This window comes from Gymnoscopelus microlampas (assembly GCF_963454915.1).
Source record: "Gymnoscopelus microlampas genome assembly, chromosome: 9".
NCBI classification, from domain to species: domain Eukaryota; kingdom Metazoa; phylum Chordata; class Actinopteri; order Myctophiformes; family Myctophidae; genus Gymnoscopelus; species Gymnoscopelus microlampas.
Window position 1 is genome coordinate 29313938 of NC_139946.1, and position 23806 is coordinate 29337743.

The 23806-nt window shown below is 44.0% G+C and overlaps 1 protein-coding gene across 1 annotated transcript in view; it reads right to left on the reverse strand.

Moving 5' to 3' along the window:
- The window catches only part of tgfbr3 (transforming growth factor, beta receptor III), a 79474-nt gene that overhangs the window by 11649 nt on the left and 44019 nt on the right, over window positions 1–23806 (reverse strand). Inside the window, exons 4-12 of the mRNA XM_084067807.1 lie at window positions 23146–23283; window positions 12641–12827; window positions 9683–9845; window positions 9049–9196; window positions 5951–6140; window positions 5038–5321; window positions 4407–4562; window positions 2411–2557; window positions 1754–1939 (exon numbers count right to left, since the gene is read on the reverse strand). Of these exons, the coding sequence (XP_083923933.1) occupies window positions 1754–1939; window positions 2411–2557; window positions 4407–4562; window positions 5038–5321; window positions 5951–6140; window positions 9049–9196; window positions 9683–9845; window positions 12641–12827; window positions 23146–23283 (1599 nt within the window). The remainder of the gene's footprint in view (window positions 1–1753; window positions 1940–2410; window positions 2558–4406; window positions 4563–5037; window positions 5322–5950; window positions 6141–9048; window positions 9197–9682; window positions 9846–12640; window positions 12828–23145; window positions 23284–23806) is intronic.

Consider the following 23806-nt stretch of genomic DNA (forward strand, 5'->3'; position numbering starts at 1 on the left):
CGGTAATGGGAGAGTGTGTGCTGCTAATGTACAAGACTTGCTTCCAATTAGGGTTGGTAGAAAAACATACAGATCATGCTAGATTTTTCAACTTGTCTAAATGTGTTTTATAGCTCAGATGCCTGCAGGTTAAAACAAGCACAATCAGGGGCTCATTCATTATCTCAGCCATTACTCAGCTACACAAGCAGTGCAGATACAGTAGCTATAGGAAGGTGTTGTGATTTAGTGATTGGTATTCATTTTATGTGATGTTATGCAATTGTGATTTTAATGTGTATGTGTGAAAACAAATTGCTTCTTTTGAGATCATTAACTACATGAACCCCTTGCTTCTACTATTGTGGGTACAGGTATGTCAAATAGGCGAACATTAGTGAAAACAGCCGATCTACAAGCTTATAGATCGGCTATTTTCTGCAAAGAGATTTGGTGTAGAGGGAAAAAAGGTGTGGGTCAAGTACAGTAGATCCCTGGGAATCCCTGAGTTAACCCATTCAATCCGGGAACGCATCTGTGTAATTTTTTAGATTTCTTTGGGCTATTCAAAAATAGCAGATATACAAGCTCATAGCGCAGCACCAAGTACCGCGCTATGAGCTTGTAGATCTGCTATTTATGAAAAATCGTGAAAATGTGTGCAAATCTTTGAATATATATATATTTTTAAAGCGACATTTTGTAACTCATATCTTTGCTTCGGGGGGGATTTTGAGATGGGGGTCCACCGCCGAATATTATTTTGGGGGTCCTTGACATGATATAGTTTGAGAACCACTGATACATCTTTTTTTTTTTTAAGATTTGAGTTACAAATTTAAAAAAATATATATTCAAAGATTTAAAAAAAAAATTGCAGACACAAGCTCATATATCTGCTATTTTTGACTAGCCAAATAAATAAAAAATTACACGGATACGTTCCCGATTTGAATGGGTTAAACAACAACTGCATGGCATGCATCAAAGGCTAGCTATAAGCTAATACATCGCAGATTGTGAGCACAAAAGCACAACAGCAACATCCAGCAGCACACTTTGTGGCCCTGGCCTCAAGGCAGCTCTCAGCCTGGTGTGAGAGGTCTAAAGGTGGCAGGGAAAGGTTAGGCCAGAAGCCTCATACACAGAACGCTCTTTGTAACCTGCTGGCTCTATGTCCACACTGTCAGTGAAGCATCTCCCTCTCATAGCATCATAAATCATCACTTCAAAGGGCCTCTTCGTATGGGTCTTTACCATCAATACCAGAAGACCTCCATAATTATTGTTTCACAAGAGATGTTCCACCAGGCCAGACGGTCAGAATACCAAGGCACACTGAAGGGGGGCTGCACAGTAAAATTGTGAGCGTTAATGGAACTCTGACAGTGTCAAAATGGACGCGTGCTGGTCCATTTCGACACTGTTAAGAGTTCCATTAACATTCCCAATTCTACTATGTAGCCTACAATGGATGGAGGGGTGAACGAGTGCAAGCTTTCTATCCTAAACCAGACCAAATACAAATTGACCTCATGGACGCCACACTAGGAGATCAAAGAAAGTTAGAGACTCAGTCCCAGACAAAGAGTACACAGTCAGGAGTTTTTGTTGTTTTTTGATTATAATTTTTGTCCCATGACAGTGTTGATCATCCAAAGGAAAGAGAGCAAAGCATGTACGCACAGACAATGAACTTGCAGGACCACATTATCCTATTCAATTAGTAAAATACACCGGATGGTAAAGTGTACTTAATGATATCACAGCGTACCTCGACAAACACTGGTTTATTTTCCGACACGGTGTGGAAGGCCTGAGGCGCCGGGTATCGGAAGAGGTTGGTGTGGTACAGCTCCATGCTGAACGTCACGTTGTCGCCCGGGTCCTTGGCTGGTCCCGGCAAAATCTTAGGAACAAATTCGGGGGGACCTTGGTCCTTTTGGTATGTGCAGTTGAACTGGAATGAAGAACATAAACCAATGCATTGCAAACATCAAACATAATATTCACCACTGATTGAGATGGCTCAGAAAGAAAACATTAAAAGATGTCCATGAGACAAAATCTGGAGAATACGATGTGTGTGTGTGTGTGTGTGTGTGTGTGTGTGTGTGTGTGTGTGTGTGTGTGTGTGTGTGTGTGTGTGTGTGTGTGTGTGTGTGTGGGGACGGTAGAAAATGGGGAGACACAGAGCGTGGAAAACATTAAAGGCCAGGTCAAGAGCAGTTAGAGAGACAGACATCACTGCAGGAGAGCGCAGAGGCCAGATGAGTCTTTACTAGTACCAAGGGACTCTGGGAAATGGAGTTTCATGACATGATTTATGCGAAGGTGGAGACGATTGGTGGTCTTGACTTCTCAACTCTATACAGGCTTGGAAAGCCTTCGCTCTCATTGCAAAAAAATAGAGCCAGAAGAGACGACTCACCACGATGGAGGACAGGTGCTCTGTGGGCTCCACGAAAGTCTTTTCCAGCTCCTCCGTGTCCCTTGGGAAGACCACGTCTCCAGATTCCAAGTCCTCGTAGTCTGGCCCTCCACTCCCATCCTTGGGCTCAGTGTGGCTGATCAGGATCTGTAGGGGGACGACCATGATTCAAAACATATCTGCTGCATTAATAAGAGATAAGAGATTAATAACAGGGGTCTTTGTACTGATGTTTTTCTCCTTCTGCAGCAGTTTAGTTCCTGTGAAATTGTACTAAATGGAGGACATTTTCACCAATGAACCACCAATGAACCACATTTAGCCTGATGGGGAGCTATAATAATAGGCATCCATCTACCCTAACAATACAAATTTGACTCAAGAACTACTAAACTAAAGCCTATCTGACTAGTTTTTCTGGTTTTCTGACAGAAACTGAAAAGTGCTCACACACTGATACTACTTTTAAATATTTAATAATCCATGGTGATATACAACAAAAACGTTCCACGAAAAACATAAGGTTTTTAAGTAAGGTGAAAAACAGAACAGGCATTTTTTGCCAAAAACATTCCTCAGATGTCAGACGACATGCAAACGATAATTTTGCATCTCAAAATCTCAGTGTGGACATTCTCTTTTTTGCAGAATCAGTGTGAGAACATTTTTGTCTCATGTCCCATGTGTGTAAAATTATTTTGAAATTGCCAAATCAGTTCCAAACACTTGCATGGGCCTGGCCATAAATCAGACAGTTTGTCCAAAGATCGCAAACTAGGTGGATATGATAAAATCTCTATCTGATGAGACATGCCCCTAACATGTTTTGAAATTGAAAAGTAGGGGTGACAGCGTTGCCGAAAAACGGTGTGGCCTGACAAATTTGGCCGTAAATGAAGCAGCATCTGTCCGATCGTCATAAAACCATAGTTACAGTAGTTATCTTTAATACAGCACAGAATCTGTCAAAGGTTTAACCATCATAGCTTTCAAATTCTACAGTAACTGTCCATGTTGTCTTGAACCCCCAAATCGCTGCTTTGCTGCTATATAGTTTTTTGTTTTGTTTTGGTCAACAGTCCCCTTTGTGAGCAGTATTGCTCAACTCAGGGTGTTCAGGATTGATAGAATACAGAGATTTGAATCTATGAGGGAGGTGCCAAACCATTCTGCAACAGGAGGTCTGGAATTAAATTGTGGGAATGTCCTGTGATTTTGACAAATGAAATACACAAAACATGTTCGACATCTCTCTACGGAAAAGAAATATGTCCTGAGTTTCATTCCATTCTGCGAGGGCTTCCAGAGCCAGTGGTGAGTAGAGGGTGTATTCTTCTGAAAATGTAGGTTTAATGAGGTGAGAGCACAGCCACGGCAACATTGATTAAGTCTCGCCTGTGGTCCTGATGTTAGCTGACCCGCAAATAGTACCCATACTTAATTAAAATCACAGGACGGGACAAACAGCGGCCAAAGGGGGGACGATAGCCTTTTGACAAGCGGTGACCTAGAAAATGAAACGCAAGTTGTTTTGACCAGAGGTCTTAGGTTATCACCGCATCCAAGTGCTCACACAAAAGACAGCCTTGGACTCGCGCCCAGGGTTTTTACACTGTGTGGGATCGAGAAAGTGTTGTTCTCACTTCCCCTCACAAAGAAATATTTCAAAATGTCCCGGAGGAAGCAATTTATCTCTGCTTGTTAGAGGAAACGCGTTGCAGGCTTTCCCTGCTAATGATCATCACTCGGGGGACGTGAGATGCGAATGTTCAGTCCACCATTAACCTTTTAACACGTTAGCCATTCATTTAATAAGATTAGGGGAGAAATAAATGATCTCTGTTTACATTGTAAATACTTATAGCACACACAACAAAATACAGCTGTGATTGTTTTAAGTTGTACAGTGTTACAGTATGCCATGAGTGGTCACATGTATTGTGATCATAATCACAGAGACTTATGATCAAGGTGTCATTGTCAGTTATGTACTCACCGAATTGATGTAAAGGACCTTGGAGCTGGTCTGCATGGGGTAGACAGTGGTCTGGCAGCCATTTAGAGGGGTTTCCAACGTATAGTGTGTGGAATTAACTGTCGCTTTGCATTCTGGGTCTTGGAGAGTGAGGTTGGCATGAGCAAACCCATTGGCCTGGTGACATAAAACAACATAGGAATTGGACACAGATGAATATGAATGATTGACCAGTCTCCAGAGTTGTAAAGAATAATGTTAAATTGCAACATTTCTCCATTCGATCTCATGTTCCCAGGAATAAATAAACCCCACAAGGTGGCCTCGACTGCAACGCTAGCTAGTCCTAATTACACTCTATGGGAGTTTTCCACACTGTGATGTGGGCTGTGTTCTCCCTCTGTTCAGGCGCCCAGCGTTGGGCAGTGGGCACCATCATTCCCACTTCAGTGCCAGCCAGTCTTTATAAGGGAGACTGGCATGGCAACATACAGCAACTCAACAATGGGAGTATTTCTCGTTTTTTGTTGGACTTCATTTTAAAAGGCTCCGTTATCGCGCTCATCAAATCTAACTAATTGTTTATGAGCTAGTGACAATTTCACTGACGGCTTTCATGTTTCTAACTGGGGCGGGCGTGTCCTCCGCTCACCTCCAGGCTCTCTCTGTCGATGCTGACCACCATCCTGGTCTCTTCACACTGGACCGCGAGGCCCACGCTCAGCACCCCCTGCTGCTCCTCGGGCTCCCCGCCCTCCCAGGGCCGGTAATCCAGGGAGGGCAGCGACAGGTAGGGCAGACCCTGGGCCACGTGCGGGGGGAAGGGGAAGGGCAGACTGGAGCGCGGGGCAGCGTCCCTCGCACCTGGGAGGGGGCCGGAGTTGCGCAGGATGGAGAGTTCTGGAGGGAACATGCTCTCCAGGGGATCCACCACATCTGGAAGTCACACAGAGACCACGGTTAACACCTCACCAGGCCCGGTGCTTTAACAGGCTCAGTAACTGCACTGGACTGAGGCCGTAAAAAATAAACTCCACTATTTCACGCTGCCCCATTTCGCAGGACCGTGAAATTTCTAATTACTTTTAGCCATTGATGGTCATTTATTATGGCAGCTACTATAACTTGTGTTTATTTCTTGTGTAAATTATTTCCTACAGCAGTAGGGAATAAAATGCCTCAGGACATGTCAAGGACCTCCACATTAATATGCATTTGGCTATGGACCCCCATCTGAAAAGGTTTTGTGCCAGGGACCCCATAATAGAAGATTTCTGTTGTAAAAGTTTGTTCAAAATTGTTCAAAATTATTCAAAATGTTTAAAGCCATTTCAAAAACAGCAGATCTACAAGCTCACAACCTGTTGCATTGCGACGTGTTGTGAGCTTGTACAACCTGTAGATTGGTTATTTTCAAATAGCATTATAAAATAGGGTTAAAGTGGTTCAATTGATGCACAAAATCTCTGTGTATCTGCATATCGTTAACTATTTTAGCTGAGCACGTTGCTGTGTTTGAGAATGGCCAGAGCACACAGGCCGTTTTACAGGCTAGCAGGGCTCACCTGGTTCCCTGAGTCGGAGGCTGAAGTGGTTGGCAACGGGGGTGCCGGTGTAGGAGGTGACGGGGCCAAAGCCATGATCTTCAGCCCACTTGATCAGGGCTTGTGACCCCGAGGGCAGGTGCTGCTTTGAGGACTTAGATACTTCCATCAGCTTCTCCGTGCTGGGGCTGAGGCTTATGGTATCAGAAGTCTAAGACAAACAAATAAAATGGTAAACCCAGGTTCTTTGAAAATGTGAATGAACTCTCACATAAACTATGTGAGCTCTTTGCCAAAAGTCTTCAATGAACCTTATTTTCCAGTGAAATCCTGAGTATTCATTTAACCCTTAGTTAAAAAAAGGGTACATTTTAGTCTTAGGTGTGACATATGTCAATTTATCTTTCATAGTTCGTTTGATTCTTTCTAAGCTTTGCGGGATATAATAGAACAACTTGGAATCTCTCCAAACCCAACAAATCATAGGACTCTGTAGGTCTAATCTGGCACAGTCGTTGTTTATCATAACAAAGGGGAGAGTGTACGTCTGTGGCTTGATGTTATTTCATCTGTTTTGAAATGATGATTTGCCTGGCAGCGGATAAAAACGCTGCGGCCTACAGTTTGTCTAACGATACCCAGATTAATAAAAAAAAAAAGAAAATGGTGTGAAGAGGCCAGACTTGCTAGCTGTACATATTTCATCTACCAACACTCTAATGATAAAGTTAAAATCAAAAGTCTGGCAACTGCCTGTTAAAGTATGCACACGGTAGTTTTTACAAAGTCCAACCACATTGGCCAGCAATGCACATACATTTCTGCTGAGGTTTCATTTTGTCTTGTTATATATTGTCTTGCTCTCAAAAAACACAGCTGTCAGCTTCCAAAACCTGCCATGATGACCACAAGCCACAATGAAAGTGGGTTCATGTTTTCATGTTCATGTTTTTTTTTTTTAAAGACAGACCCAGTGTTTCCAGGCATTATCACGGATGTTCAAAATGCAAGTGCAGTCCTGTGCTTCCTGGGGGGTTCTTGTAAGTACATGAAGTGTGAGTATGAGGCAAAGCGCGTGTCAATGCCTGATCGATGGTATGACTGCAAATGTGACACATTTCTTCTTCATGAATTCCCCCTCATTCCTCTCTGCTAGCAATCTAATCCCTTCTCACAGTCATTTCCCACACCATTCCACTGTCTCTCTGGACAACCCCCCTTCTTCCAACAGTAGCAAGACTTTGACTTTATGAGGCTATCATATCACATACATAGTTCACATTCTGCTTAATGCTGACACTGTATTTTCCCACCAATATTAGCATGCTTAGAAGAAAGAAAGAATGAAAATGCTCACAGTCCATCATGTTGGACATACTGTACGATAAAAAATAATGAACCATAAAATTTCATTATCATTATTTCATACAACATTTCATGTATGAAGCTACGCTCAGCCATTGAATGGAACTCCCATCTAGAGGCATGTTCATTCCTTTGCACTGTTCTGTACTGTATGTTCTATAGGCCTGTGTGGCTCTGTTCCACGTTGGTACAGCCTGGTTGATTTAAAGCAGTGACAGGGCAGCTGTAAAAACAGACTGCGCCTGGCAGAAGAAGTGCAGCGTCATGGCTGGCAGCCACTAGGCAGGAGTATCAGTGTTACACTCTTGTAGAAACCCGGAGACCTTAGCGCACCTCAACGGAGGTCAGCAAAGGACCCATGGAACCGTGATGTGTATTCAAAACAGCAGGCGATGGATGGGCAGAGCCAGGCCAGGACGCCTCACAATAAAAAGCCACAAGTCACCGGAGTCATGCTAGGGGTCATTGGGGTTGGGAATGTCAGATATTGGTGAGTCAGATATTGGTTTCTTTCAATGTTTTTTTTTCTCTTTCTTTTTTTCCTTTTTTTTAATGCACACATTCTTCTACACTACAGTCAGCCAGCACTTAACATACCAACACTGGAGCAAATGTGGTCATTGGACAAGTGCCAGTTTCCCCCAACTACCTAACACAAAACCAAAATACGCGGAGCCCTCCCGCATTTTGGCTGCCTCACTTTCTGTAGCATGTTAGGTGCGAATAAACATGCAATGGTTGTTTTCTGTCCAGGCATTGGCGTACTGGGCTCTGGGTGATGATATATTGCGGTCCTCAGCGGATGAGTGTGTTGTATACGGTGATGAGGGCCAAAGCACTCATGTCTGGTGAAACCTTAGAAAGATGATGCCTGCAGCGAGCTGTGCTCATAACTCACGCAATGATTGATGGCAAACAGGTCGGGCTGCGTGCACAATACAAATACTGTAGTAGGGATCGGCCTACGAAAATGCCTCCACCCCCACCCCCGCAGATCACTCGATACGTCGACAATCTCTGGAGCTGTCGGGATGAGATTTCACAGCTCATCCCCGCAGCGGGTACCAGGTGCCAATTCTACACGCCTCCTATTGTGACAAATTTATTGGTCAGCAGTGCAGAGTGGTGATATTTCTGTCTGTCTGTCCTGCTGGTACGGACATGTACAGCTTGTACCTGTCAGCCAGTGTGTGATGTGGCACGATGACATCTCCATACAGCAATTTGTTACAAATAAAAATGCAAACAAAAACAGATCAGTGTTGATTTCGTCGACTAAAACTATGACGAAAAATGTTCGTCAACTACCTTTTTTCACTGACGAAAACTAAATAAAAACTAAATGAAAACTAAGCTATGATGACTAAAACTAAGACCAAATATATTGACAATTTCGTCAACAAATAAAAGCTAGACTAAAATGTTAGGGAGGGACTAGTGGAGAAGAGATCCAGTAGTGTTGCTCTCGGGTGAGCTTGTAGATGGGCTATTTTCAGCATGCAACCAAGTGTAAAATCAGCCATTACGATGCCATCAAGGCCCGCCAAAATACATATTAGTCGACTAAATCAACTGTAAATTTAGTCGACTTTAATCTTTTGATATTTAGTCGACTAAAACTAGACAAAAACTGAAACATTTTAGATGACTAAAATATGGCTTAAACTAAATAGAATTTTATTCAAAAGACTGACTAAAACTAAATACAAATTTGCTGTCAAAATCAACACTGAAACAGGTACAGGGGAACTTACCACCACGTTCAGTTTGCCGATGACACTGTGGGCCTTGATGACCCAGTTGACAGACTTGTCGCACTTGAGGAGCAGCACGACGTTGCGGTGCAGCGGGATGTGGACCTCCATCGGCCTTATGTCTACGATCACATCCACCTGGAAGGCGCTGCTCAGACAGAACGCCAGGGAGAGGGTATGAGCTTTGATGGCCGTTTGGACAAAGAACGTTTGGACGGCCTGATGCACTCAGTATTAACATGCCTACTGTGTCTGGCCAACTGATTAAAAAAACTGGACGCCATCCCAGAGAGTAAAAAAGAAAAAAGTTACATGTGCAGTACAGACCTCATAGCATTATGGTGAAATACATCATGGCTGCCACATTCTCTGATTTGTGGAATCTTTGCGCATATACAACTGTAATCGCTCCTCAGGGGGAGTGAGAGAAGATTATCTGGCAGCCCTGAGATACTGACTTAGGTCTGAGATACTGCTTTCAAAAGAACAGCATTAGGTCAATAATAACCCTCCTTACATGCGTATCCAAAACAAACTCTCAAAAGAGAGAAACAAGAGCATCTCGACCTCATCACAGCGTTAAACACACGATTGAAGTCCAGTTCTCTTGGTTCAGATTGTTTGGTGCTCTCACCTGCTGGAGTTTGGTGCTTGTAGCTCAATGATGTGGACCTCTTGGTCTTGATCTGGGCCGGACAGGACACATCCCTTGGACGGCTGTGGCTCCACATAGCCACCCAGGTAATTCAGGGACAGAAACTTGTTGTCAATCTTGCAAGTGTCAGAGAAGACGGGATCTAAAAAAACAGGGAGATGGACACAGTGCATATTAGGACTTGCTGGTAAAAGAATGCGAAGCTGACATTTATATTCCGCCTCTCACTTAAGATAAATAACGGTAAAACATTTCGATTCGTTTTATACGGGAAACTAACGTCATTATTTTGTCGGAACACTTTGGACAACAACACCCATAAACACGTCTCGCCAATCCTTCCAGTAACCCCCCTCCCCCAAACTCAAAAATAAGTTGCCCGGTGTATTTGTGCAAATATCCCAGACCTGCCAATGGTGTTTGCCTGTCTGCTACAGAACATGAAAAACCAAGCACCCTTTTTCTCCACACTCGGAGCAAACACAAGACAGATGCTTCCTTATTTGGCAAACAGACTCTTGGACAGAGCCGTTTGGGAGAGTATAAACTAAAGAGTTGGCACCTTCCCCTCCGGAACCCTCATGGCACTTTAAAGAGGCCGGGAGAGAGCCTGAGCATGGGCCTGGTTAGGAAGCAGAGCGGAAATCTGTCTGTCCTTAACCCAGTCAATCCGGGAACGCATCTGTGTCATTTTAGATTTTAGCTATAACCATTATTTTATACTTTGGCTATTTCATAAATAGCAGATATACAACTGCTACGAGCTTGTAGATCTGCTATTTTTGAAAAATCTTTTGAGATGGGGGTCTGTGGCCAAATACATATCATTTTGGGTGGTCCTTGACATGAAAATGTTTGAGAACCACTGATATAGCAACAGAACGTTTTTTTTCAAAAAACTGTTAGGATTTAGAGGACATTTGTAGAATCGGCCTCAGGTCTTAATGGGTTAAGAAACACCCATCGACGAGGAGAAGGGCACTGGAAATCTGCAGCACTCCTCGCTGGAGGTAAACATGGCACGCTGGTCCTCGGCCAAACCACAGGGCCTTAATAACAGAGGCCCAAATGCTCAGAGGCAAAGCAAAACCACTCGTTCTCTATAGCGACGAGGAGACGTCGGACCGCTAATATACCTGGCGGTGGTGTGTGGTGGAGCAACCATTTCGCCACATGCTCCTGCTTTGCAATTGTTTCCGAGCGGTGAAAGACGCTCGTTAAGAACGAGGTGTCCCGTCTCTACGCTGGCGCGTTACGAGGTCGGGCGTGCGGCCTGCTCACTTTATGAAGGAGCACTAAGGGAGTGAGGCATCGTACGTCCCAGGCAAACATATGTGAGTATCAATCATAGCACTCCCTGGAGAACAACCCCCCCCCGGTGCTTCTTCCTTCACTTCAAACGCCTCCCCCCCATCCCGCCTCCCCCTGCTTATAGCAGAGCTTGGAGAGGATCCGTCTGTCTGGTTCGGCTCACCTCTGACAGTTTGTTTCCACTCGCAGTTATCAAGGAACAGCTCACATTTGCTAAACGCATTTATGCCTTCCACGGCATGCCTCAAAGTGTTGTGTTTTTTTTTTCTTATTTTATTTTTCTACGTTCGTCCTTGCAAAGTAGGTTGTAATGCCAGTCTTGTGGCAACCGCGGGTAAGAGTGAGTTTGAAGTTGAACTGTTTAAACGCTATATATACACGTTGTTGACCGGTGTCCCCCAGGGGTCATTACTGTACTCTTCGCTGAAGATAGCCGATCTACAAGCTGACGCGTCGCATTGCGATGCGTTGTGAGCTTATACATCTGCTATTTTTGCGGAATGTTTGCCGGTAGGGTTCATGTTGTTAAGAGCCTTAAAGGACCATATCAGCCTTTTTAAAATGTGGGACCTTTCTTACTTTTATAAGATCTCATTCCCCAAAACCATTTATTAAATAGGTATTTTTTTCAGATCTTGTGATATATCAGCCTAGTCAATACATGTTATTGAAGTCTGAGGGGGATTAGCATATGGCACAAGTAAGACACCTACTCATGCTACTCTGTAGCATTTTGATGCTGTGTGGTAAGTTTTATGTCATTTTGAGGCGTTAGAGATATGAGAAGCACCAGAATTAAAAAAAAGATAATGAAATCGTATCAATATAAGAATGACAAAGGCTGAGATTGTCCTTTATGGTACCTAAGTTTTAAGTGTTAGTATGAAAGTAAGTTAGTAAGCAAGTATGAAAAAAATGTGTGTTCAGTTTCCTGGTGATTTGTGTACTAATAAATATCTGTTATCATATTCGTTCGTTCATCCGTTTTTTTTAAAGACGTGTTCTTTCTTTCTATTTTTGTTAAGTTATGTGTTTAAGCTTCATAAATGCATCAATAATCTATCTGTTGTTCGGTCTGTCTCTCTCAGTCTCTCTCTCTCTCTCTCTCTCTCAGACTCTCACAAAGACACACAGACACACACACACTACACTCTTGAAGCATTAAACCTGTCTGACCTGGCAGCAGCCCCAGTCTTAAACTAGCAATCAAAGAACACTCACAATTTGCAGTTCATCTTGAACTTGGGCTCACTCTCAAAGACAAACAAAACATAACAAGTCAGGATCGGATTCCACATTAGTGGAACAAATACACTTCTGATGCCATCATGGGCCACTACTGAGATTGAATTACCACAGGTAGATTCCTAGTTAGGGTTTAGTGAAAAGGAAACATGTCCAGGGAAATCAGACAAATACACTTGAAAGACAATGTGTGTTTTGGACAAGAAACATTTCAGAGGGATATATAAACCTCTGGCCAGGCAGTGAATGAGAATGAGAATCAACCTCAATATCGAAAAAAGCTACCAGGTAAAAAGGAGTTATTCTATGTTGGAACAAGGGGAAGAGCGGTGCCCTCCGGCCCGGAGTTACGTTTGGGAATTCTTGCCAGACAGAACACACCTTCTCCCACTTTGATGTAGATGTCTTGAGTCGTCCTGAGTTCAGAGAAGGAGGTGACCGCTCTGTACTTCTTCTGGGCCCAGTTGAGGAGGTGCTCGTTGCCGTGGGGGAGCGCCGTCTCCCTGTGGATCTGGCAGGTGTGGGAGAAGTTCCCCGGCTGAAAGTGTACCTCCGAGCCCTCGGATACCTTTGAGGAAGACAAACGCACTTGTGTTAAAAGGAAAGAAGTTTTCGAGAGAGACTGTCAGGGTCCCCACGGTCATGAAATTCCTGGAAATATTTTGAAATTAAAAAAGAAATAATCCAGTACTGGAAAAGGTTTGGAATTGATCAAACTTCATCAAAGGTCCTGGAATTTATCAAGGGTCCTGGAAAAATATTTGTCTATGCATTGTTTTTGGCTATTGATTTTTTTTAATACAAAACCTTTTCATAAACATGTATAACATTACACGAAATATGTAACATAAGTAGTTTTTCGCCGAACAGGCTGTGTAACACCCCATCCGCACTGCCAGCGATGCGACGTGACGTGACGCGACGCGAGCGGGCGATGAAATCTCATTAAAATACATGTTTTTGAATGAGACCGTCCTGACCTACCGCAAGCGACAACGAACCGTGCAACGACGTCGTCCACCCCTCCTATTTTCGCTCGCAGGCTCTATTTGAGCGAGGTTTCGCGGCTGTGCCCCACCCCCAAACACTTTTTATTGTTTTTTATTTATTATTTTGCTACACTGCCTATCTTTGGGCATTGTACATAGGAGTAAGAGACACATTATTGCGCTGAATGATTGTTATATAGGCCTGGAAATTGGGCTAAATATTCTGGAAAAGTTTTGGAAAAGTTTTGGAAATTCATTGCTAAAAATGTGTGGGGACCCTGGACTGTGGTGTGGTGACGTATCACAGTTGTGTATATCGTGCCGTGAATACTGGGGGCTATACAGTATATGGCATTAGATTCTTTAGTATTTCAAGGATATATACAGTATATATGTGAGCATTATCAGTATATAATTTAGGTTTTGGTCTACTCAGACACCTGAGGGGGAGGTAAACCAGCAGCGTTAAAGGGAATCATTTTCCTTCAATGACTGATCACTTATCACCGTTTAATAGAACGCAGCAGTGTGTGCACCCAACAGGTACAATCTGAATTCAAATCTTCAGAAACTCGAGGAGATATCTGAGTAGTACTATCACTGTAGCGTTTAGCTTTTAGCTCAGAGTAGCCCTGTCAGAGTGAATTACTGGAGTGAGAAATGTGAGAGACACGGAGTGAGCAGCGGAGGGTCGACTTCACAGTAAAAACACAGACGATTTATGGTATTTTTCTATTCGACTTATAGTACGACTTTTCAAGACTTCCCACTTACAATGACTTCTTTGTGGATAAAGATATGCGCGTAAAACCCAAGTCCGTATTGATACGCTCTTCCACATTTTACGGGGGAAGAGAAATCTGAGACACAAAAAAAAAAAAAACCTAAACAAAGGACAACCTCCAGGCAGTCTGAATAAAGCAGCAGACCTTTCCAAAATTAAACCCACTATCTAAACGTTGCCAAAAGCCATCCTTTACACTCCACCCGCCCCACCGTTATTTCAAGGCTTCTGCAAATACACTGAGTTATTTTCACACATGTTCCTCTGTCACAATAAGGTGTCTCGTGTCTGGTTTCTATTGTTTATGCGCCGTAGTACAATATGTTATTGTACTACTATTTAGTTTTTTTAAATGGCCGCAGAGACAAAAACAAGAAAACACAAACTGACGGGCAAACTGACAGACAGACAGGCTGATATGGGCATGGGCACACACACGCACAGACACACACACACACACACACACACACACACACACACACACACACACACAGAGTAAGTAAGTAACACGTGCAGCATACGCACCCTTCCATGCACACACTCATTCAATACGCATGCATGCTGTTGTACGCTGAGCCGTGGTATCCATGGAGGCAGTGTTGAGTGGATCCAGACTTTCACCGTTTGCCAGAAGACAATAACTTGCACATATTGGATCTCATGCTATTAAATCGTTGGTGTCGGGCAGAAACCTTGTATCTCCATATTTCAACTTTTTATGTTTTTTAGTACTTTGTCATACTACTGTACAGTGCCACATAAAAGTAGCAAAAAATTGCCGATCTACAAGCTCACTATGCGTCGCGATAAATATTCACGAGAAGTATTAACGAGATCTTGTGACTAAATAATAACTACATAGTATCCATAGGGACTTTTTTCCATTTCCACCGTCACACTTTTGGACATACGAGGTTTCCACCCAACAGCGAGGATATTCAGTTTGTGCTGCTCCATAGTAACAGGGTCAGTGAATACCAACCAGCATGATATTATTACTGGGCACTGTCTTCACCATAGTAACGCCATCAAAGCACAAAATCAAGAGGTGAAATGTAGTGAGTGTAAAAAACGAACAAAACAAAAACAAAAAACGAACATGATAAAAAAAAAGAATATAAAGACAGTGAGAGGGGACAGGTCTTCAGCCCTATTTACCTCATCATAGTGAAAATAGCCAATCAACAATACAACGCGATGCGACACATTATGAGGTTGTAGATTGTCAATTCTCGCAATTTTTGAGAATCTTTCAAATGTTTAAATCTTTAGACATTTTCAGACATTTTGGGATATTTTCTTAACATTCTCGCCTGAAATAACATGCACAATAAAGGGATGCCAGGTTGAGAGTGGTTAAAATGTGTGGAGGGCAATGAATGAAGTGCTGATTTGTTTTTTGGCTGGGGCGTATAGGGCGACAGAGCGGGGACCACCCCTTTGGCTCTTAATGGAGCTCAACCCATATGCTTCATTTCAGAGAGATAAACATTCACATGTGCTGCTAAACCCTGCCGTACGACTAAATGAGTCCACGTCCACGGTCTAGACAGTCTACCTCATTATACTGCCGTGTTTGTTTTGTTCATTCCCAAGGTATCCTCTCTGTACGATGCGTGACGGTTCGGCCGCGACGGGCGCTGGCAAGCCCAATTAAAACATTAAATCCTAACATTCAACTGGCAGGGAGGGTTGCACCCTATGGATAAAAGGTGCTTCCCCCAAAACGGTCTTATTCATTCAGCGATGACACCTTTGCCAAGAAGCTGTCCCCAAGTTGTGATGGTGCGATAATAAAAGTGGATCCCTATGGGGTGTTTGGATTTTTTTTCAGATCGCTGCCTGCTCTGTGTACAACATCTGTCTGACCTCTGGATGCTGTGCGCGCCGGCGGCGTTCCTGGCATTGTCACCAGAGGCAATAAATTGTGAGGCCTGCAGAGAGGCCCGCTCTATCGAAGAACTCAGGTCCAGATCAGCTTTATTTTTAGCGAGGTTTACTATACGGCGAGGAGGGAAGAGCATTATGGGTGTATGCTGTGTTAAAAGAATGGAGTTGTTAGATATAGGTGGCACGCGTGTTGCCGCGCCTCGCCGTGGCGAGGCGTGGGCAGTGCGGTGGAGCCCCGGAGCAGCCCAGGGAAAGGGGCCGGGGTTTCTTCACTAACCTTGCCAAGTTCAGCAGAGTTTATCAATTTAATTGCGGGAATACGACCGTAATTAGTCTCAAGGAATTAGAGGGGGGAAAGCCTGAAAGCCAAATTAGCTCCAGGCCTTCCAGAGCTCTGGAAACCTCAGGAATTTAAAATGGGGAAGCAAGGGACCCACTCTGGGCTTCTACATCTCTCTCTCTCTCTCTCTCTCTCTCTCTCTCTCTCTCTCTCTCTCTGCGCATGTTGATAGAGGGAAGGGATGTGAAATCCTCAAATAAACAAAGAGTTATTTGTGTCATAGACTTTCAGTAATAGCTATCCGCAGTGATAAATAGCCAATAGTTTCAGAATTTTGCAGGAAAACATAAGCTGCCAATAAAGACTTTGTAGAGCCTTGCTTGATCCATAACATGTAATAGCATTTCAAAGCAAGCAAGCATTGGCCGTAAAGCAGTAAAGGGTCTTTAATGATCTTCTACCAGAAGATCAGAAACCATTTAAACCCTTGCATCCCTATTCTGGGCATTTCATAATAGGAGAAAATTTGATGAAAACATACTCAGATGTACAAGCTCACAATACAAAAGGAGGGGGCCAAGTATAGACCCCTGGGGGACCCCGTTCAATGAAGTAGGGTTTAAGGGGTGAAATGAAGCCTTATCAAGAGGGGTTCAAAGGCATAACAGACCCAGACTCAATCAAATCTCTGTCCAATACACAGTTTTAACTTTCCAACTGTAGCAGTCCAAACACCCCTAGCCGGCTCTTAACAAACAGAAATCTGACACCAAGTTGGACGTTCTGAAGGGCCCTATCTGTCCGGTTCCATAAATCAAGTGTTGTTTATCGGTGTCCTGGTATCAGGCAGCTCTGAACAGACAGATTATTCCTGGGCTGGTTTCATAATAATGCTCTCTTGCCCCACCAGCGCTTGGATCTAAGGCTTCCTGTCTATGTGGACCGAGGTCCATATAGAGGTGAGAGGAATGGCACTCTGCCAAGCAAAACATTAACATCATCACACGAAAAACACAACACCTCTACAGCTTAGTGGTTCATCAAGTTATCTTTCAAATAACAAGTCTGAGCATCTTCAATGCAGATTGTGGGATTTTGAACATTGGAACTGTTAATCTGGTTTGGAAAAGTTATATGAATTGCATTGACATTCAAATGAAAGAAACTTGAAATACATCCAAATTGCATGCTAGCTTTAGCGTAACTTTTTTCCACTTAAAGGAGGGAGATCAGACCCCCAGTTACTGTAGCAACAGCAACACGCCATTAGGATTCAAAATCATGCACTCATATTCATTTTGCCAGTATTCCCAGGAAAGAATGTGAATTGTGAATACATTCATCCACTGAGGTTTCTCTTGAACAAAAACACAATCGTCAGCATTTGTTTGACACAGCATTTGTCTGCAGATGCTACTGGTCATCTCTGTTCTATAGGTGTTCGTACAGTATTGAATGTTTACTGTACACGGCGTGGTCCAAAGCCGTTTTTTTCCCAAGTGAATTTCCTGGTCTTTCAGCCATATGTGCAATACGAGCAGCGCGGAATAGACAGCGTGCCAAATGTCTTCTATCAATTATCACAAAGCTGCAATCCTCCAATGCCTTCTCACTAACTAGCAACACTCTGGGCCTGGGAAATCACCACGGCTGTTTGGAAATGAGGAGGTGTTACAAACAGAGTGCAGAAAGAGAGAGGGCCTCCTAGATAAGAAAAATGAGCACGCAATACATCTCTGGTGATATGAACGTGATAAATGCTTTTGTGGCTGATTTGATCCCCTTGCCCCGCTATGGATGAGAGGTAATCAGGCGGCTGCTGGCTGCAGACGTGCGTGTGTTCCTGTGAACTGGCAGGATCTGTTGTGTAGAAAACAATCCCATCTGTCTCAGCGCCACTCTGGAGCGTTCCTTCGCCCGCTCCCGTCTCCAACTAAAAACCAATACTGGCTACCCATGGTTTCAATTAACAATCACAGAGAGGTGGTCGCTGCACGCAGTGTGTGTGTGTGTGTGTGTGTGTGTGTGTGTGTGTGTGTGTGTGTGTGTGTGTGTGTGTGTGTGTGTGTGTGTGTGTGTGTGTGTGTGTGTGTGTGTGTGTGTGTGTGTGTGTGTGGGAGTGCATGCGTGCGTGCGTGCGTGCGTGCGTGCGTGCGTGCGTGCGTGCGTGCGTGCGTGCGTGCGTGCGTGCGTGCGTGCGCGTGTGTGTGTGTGTGTGTGAATAAGCGGGAGGAGAGGGGGGCCATACACCACAAATCTTTAACAAATAAAAGGAAAAGGAAAAAAAGGCTTGGCAAACAAAGAAAAAGGGCAACAGATGGCAGCCAATCTCTGCAATGTTACTTCATCAAAAGTCACAAGTAATGTGTTCCAGATCAATCTCTCTGAACAAATATGTAAGATGTGTGTGTAAGATCACACACCATAAATATGTTTCAGCGTAAAGCCCACATACTTAAGACGCACGGATCACTTTCAATTTTAACTGTGCTTTGGAGAAATATCAAATTTGGGTAATTTCCAATTCCATTGTCCATCCTCTCTGTCATTTCAGGTCCAGTGTTGTTTCATGCCTTGATTTGATTGACAGGCAAGCGCGACAGAGGGTATGTTTTACAACAAGATGTCTGGATTCTGGCATTTGAAAAGGCAAGAGGGTCCGGTGGCCAACAGCAACACAGCACTCTGAAGCTTTTCCAGGCGGCCCCATGATCCATCTGTGTCCACGGAGCCCTGTTGTGTTGGGACCCGGAAACAAGGACTGGCAGGTCCCAATGCAGGCTACAATTAGCACCAGGAAATAGCCAAAAGCGAGGGAGGTCTGGCTGTGGTGGGGTTCTGTTCTGGAGCATTAGAACCTACAAACCATTCCTATTGACTCAGACACTCAATATTTTGTCTCGACTCTACCTGCACAGAGCCCGTGGGACTCGGTGCCGTCACTTAATCGCTGCCATTCCGGCACGTGGTCCTCTCATATGTTACCGCTTAAGTATTCTCTGTCGTTTTTTGAGACTGCCTGTCACACTCTGGTTGTCACCGCAGCTCCTTTAAGTGGAGTGAAGACAGACAGAAGGAAGGCTGACACTGAAGAGGCCCATCTTTTCTTCCAGCGGGAAGAGTGTTTTAGTACAGCGGCAGCACGTTAAGGAGGTTTACCCTCGTGGAGAAAACCTGAGACGAGGGGCAGCTCCTGGGATTCACCCTGGGTTACGACTCTCCACAGTCGATCCTTTTAACTTTAATTTGACTTTTGAAAAGTTAAATGAACACTCTAGGTTGCAGCACTGTGCAGTGGATAGGATGTCTTTCTATACGTTAGCAGAAAGGGCTCAGGGCCTGTCACTCCGTAGCCAAACACTTACTCCCCCCCCACCAGGGGGGACCGCTATGTGGATTAGCTTTATCTCTCACTGCTTAAGCAAAGAGCAGTGTCAGATGAAGTCAGTGGGAGACGAATGGTTCATGAGCAATGTAACACATTGCATGGAATCTGAAAATACCCAGAATCGCCAGAAACACGAACACATTTAAGAAAAAGAACACGTACATCATTATTTCACAAGCCTGTGAGATTACGGCCGAAGCAGTAGAAGTTGTGACAAGGGAGGTTCCCTCGCCTCCTCGGCTCTGGGAAAGGTGGCAGAGGGTCCCGTGTCATATCCCATGTCTAACGTCATTAGACACACAGCAACAGTTCAGCCGGGACTACAGGCCTTCACGGGTGTCAGCTGTGTTCTGTCTGCCACCACTGACAAGGAGAGACATTTACTATGATGTTGACCTGCTGGTCGCCTCAGAGACGCCCGCTGTGCTAGCTCCACACTGCTACAGCTTAAAGAACACTAGCGGGCTGGATGCACATTTGTCTGCATGAAATATAGTCCTTTCCCCTGACAGGAGAACATCTCCATTTAGTTCAGGAAATAACAATTAAAATGGCTGTTTTCTGCAGTTTAGGCCTTGCAGGAGCAATCCTCTGAGATGGATGGGGACAAACTGAAAGTTGGGTTAACTTCACCATTGCTGTAATTGTTTCTCGCCAATAAAGGCAACCAGGAGTGTCTGTGGTTGTTACCATGACAATTTCACATGACAGCATAGTCTACAAAGTGTTTTTTTGTTTGGATCCGTTAAACAATCTTTGGCTTGTCCTTGTAGTAGAACCTTAGGTACAAAAGAGATCAATAATGGTTTTACTGTACCTCATGCACAAGAAAATTATCAATACCTACCAAATATTTCAGTTGACCAACAGTATACACATAATACAGAACTCAACCATAGTGTGTCCTTTATTCCTTTATTTAGCTCGAAAAATATCTGAATATGGAGTAGTAAACCTTTTCACTGACCTTCAGAAGCTAGTCCCCCCCCCCCCCCCCTCTTTCGCAATTTAGTTTTTTTTTGTGATGCGAGGATACGCCCCGGAGGATTTGCACAGCTGCCCGGCCATCAACAGGTTTTGGGTGTGCAGTAATGACCATCAACACATAGCTGATGAAAGAGGAATGGTCCTCCATGATGAGGATGGTCACATTTCATGCTAAACCCTCAAGAGACACACACCAAGGCCAGCAGACTACGAGTGATATGAACGTCTCCCACCTGTAATAAATGTCAAACAGTGTAACCACAGAGAGGGCTGATTTCCACATTAGGCCCTTATTGTGTTTCAAATAAACCTGTAGTTCTTATACAGTAGTATGGTGAGTTTATGTGTAACACGCGTGCGTGCGGGGACCCTTTATGGGACCAGGATGAGCTTGTGTGTGAGAGGCATAGATTTTGGGATGCGCGTTCATCTCTGTGTCTCACTGGCTTTCATGGTAGGATGTTTTGCATGTGAGGAGTAAACACTGATGGAAGTAATTTAAACCTCTCCCACATGCTGCATTCTTGCAGAATGCCACAGCGTTAACATACATCATGAAATGGATTCCTCCTGCTAAACCCCCAGATACGTGAAGGTCCAGAGAGAATACAAGGCAAGATAAAAGTTTAGAGTTAAAAGTCTCTCATACCAGCATGGTTTAGGTTAAGCCATGGCGGAGGCCTAGTGTCTCATTTTCCTGCGATTCTCTGCTGGGATACACAGGCTTAGACGTAGAGTACTGAAGTGGTCCATTTTAAATTTTTCATTAAGTTTCACAGCAAGGCCCCCCGGTCGCCCCTACTAAATACGGCTGGCTCTCCAGGGGGCCTCCCAGAAAAGCCTTCACCAAAAGCTGCCTCCGTGCCGTGGTCACAACAAGAGTCTGGGAAAGCTACACAGTCAAATCCAGAGAGTTAATTTAACTCTTAGAGTGTAAAAATTGACCTGTATTCGGGCAGTGAGGAGGTTGACCTTGTTCTGATTAGAGTCTAACCTTAAAGCTTCGATCGTAACACTAAACAGTTCTCCAATATGAAATTTACTGACGAAATGGTGAAACCTCACTAGAACCTAGTGAGGTTTTAGCCTCATTAATGGGATTCCAGGGGGTGCCCAGCAAAATCATGGCTAGGTAGGAACCAAATAGACCCTCACAGATCTGTAACTCTGTATAATTTGTACAGTCTCAGAGTTAATTAACACTGAGAATTTTACTATGCAGTTTGGGGGCCCCAGAGATAACAATCATATCAAATGGGAGCCCATGGCCTAATGCGTATCCAACTGGCCAGTGGTCGTTTAAATTAAAAATGTTGGGAATGATAATCAATGTCTGCTAAGCTATTGTACCTCGCCTCAATCCCCTCCTTCCCTTCCCTTTCTGTGAGTTTCTTTTTTTTCTCCTTTCCGTGATATAGGAGGAAACGCCCTGGCAGATTTGCACAGCTGCCCGGCCATCAACAGGATTGTTTAGAAGATGCAGGGAGGCGGGCGGGAAACAGCCCGGCACCGTGTAACAGAGGCGCTGCAAAACAATAACGTCGTTATGGAGAGCGGTGCCAACAAAGCTGATCTCATTCCCACACTTGATCTTCTTGGATAAATACATTTCACACACACTCACACACACACACTTTTTTCTTTTTTTCTTTTGTAACCCTAGCCCAAAAATAAAAAATAGCCTAACTACAAGCTCACCACGCATCGCTGCGACACGCTGTGAGCTTGTAGATCAGCTATTTTCGGTGCTGGTGCAACTAATAAATCAATCTTAACTCCAACCCTGACCCCTAAAACTAACCTCTAAATGCTTAATCCTAACCCTAATCCCAATTTGAATCTATTCCTAATTGTAAGCAAATCTTTTTCTAAACTAATTAAAAATCATACTATCGGCCCTGACTGTGGTGTGGCAGTCCGGGCACCTACTGTAGGCTGAAAAGTAGCCGGGCAGCGCATCGCGGGTTCGAGTCCCATTCCGGACGATCTTTGCTGCATGTCTCTCCCTATCTCTCTGATCCTGTTTCCTGTCTATCTCCACTTTCACTGTAAAAATAAAGGCAGAAAAGCCCCCCAAAAATATCCAAAAAAATGTAAATCATACTATCACGTATCTAATCACAGGGCATATATTTTAAAGAAATGACCTAAACATCTTGCAACAATGTTTAAATCTGGTTCAACAGTCATCATGATAGAGTGACGTATTTGTTTACGGTTTATAGTTTACAGCTAAAGGAAGGAGAAAGCTTACATCTGCTGAGTATTAAAAGTCTGCATCCACGGCTAAACCACGGATGCACATTAAGCACTAGAATAAAGAAATTAACGTCTCGCCACAATGCACATGGGCAACTGTGGTTGTTGTGTACAGACGGTGTGCATGCGGTCCTGATCAAACTCTTTTGGAGCGTGGAAAGGCTTCCTCCGCAAATTAACAGCCCCATAAAATACCTTCCTCGGAGAAGTAGGCCACTTAAATGGAGATATGGTTTGGACTGTGGAAGAAGTAAATCCGCTATGTGAGAGCGAAAGATTTTGAGGGTCTTAGGGACGCTGGGGACTCACATGAAAGGTGTGTTTGATGCCCAGGGCAAGCTTCTCCGTCTTGATCTCCCAGATCAGCGGCTGTGGGGAGTTGAGCACGAAGACCAGGGGTTTCTGGTGGAGCAGTAGTGACTGGATGGGCTTCAGATGGAGCTCCACCTACCAAGGAGAACATACAGTACACATAAAAAATAAGCACACATACATACAGTATACTGTACCTGGTGCCAGGAGTATAATAGTTCATCACTTAAACCCTCTATGCTTTGTACAAATAATTGCAAAGATAGCTGATCTACAAGCTCACAAAGTGTTGCACCATGGTGTGTTGTGAGCTTGTAGATTTTTTTTAAATGTTTAGAATTTTTATTTAGATTTTACCTGTAATGACATGCTCAAAATAGTGATGCCAGGCTTAATGTGATTAAACGGTATCAGCAAAATCGAGGCAGAGACTGGCGCAAAGCCACAGAGTGTGTCACACTAATAACCATCGAGCAAAGCACACAAACCCCCCCCCCCCCCTCCGTCCGCGCTGTGCTTCATAGCGCGAATATCAAAGCTTTAATTTGCTTGTGTTCTTTCAATACTCTCAAAACATTAGGGGATACACGGTTACTGTTCTAGCGTAATTAGGGCAATCTCATGTTACAGCATGTTGTTCTTTATCAGGCTTTTGGTT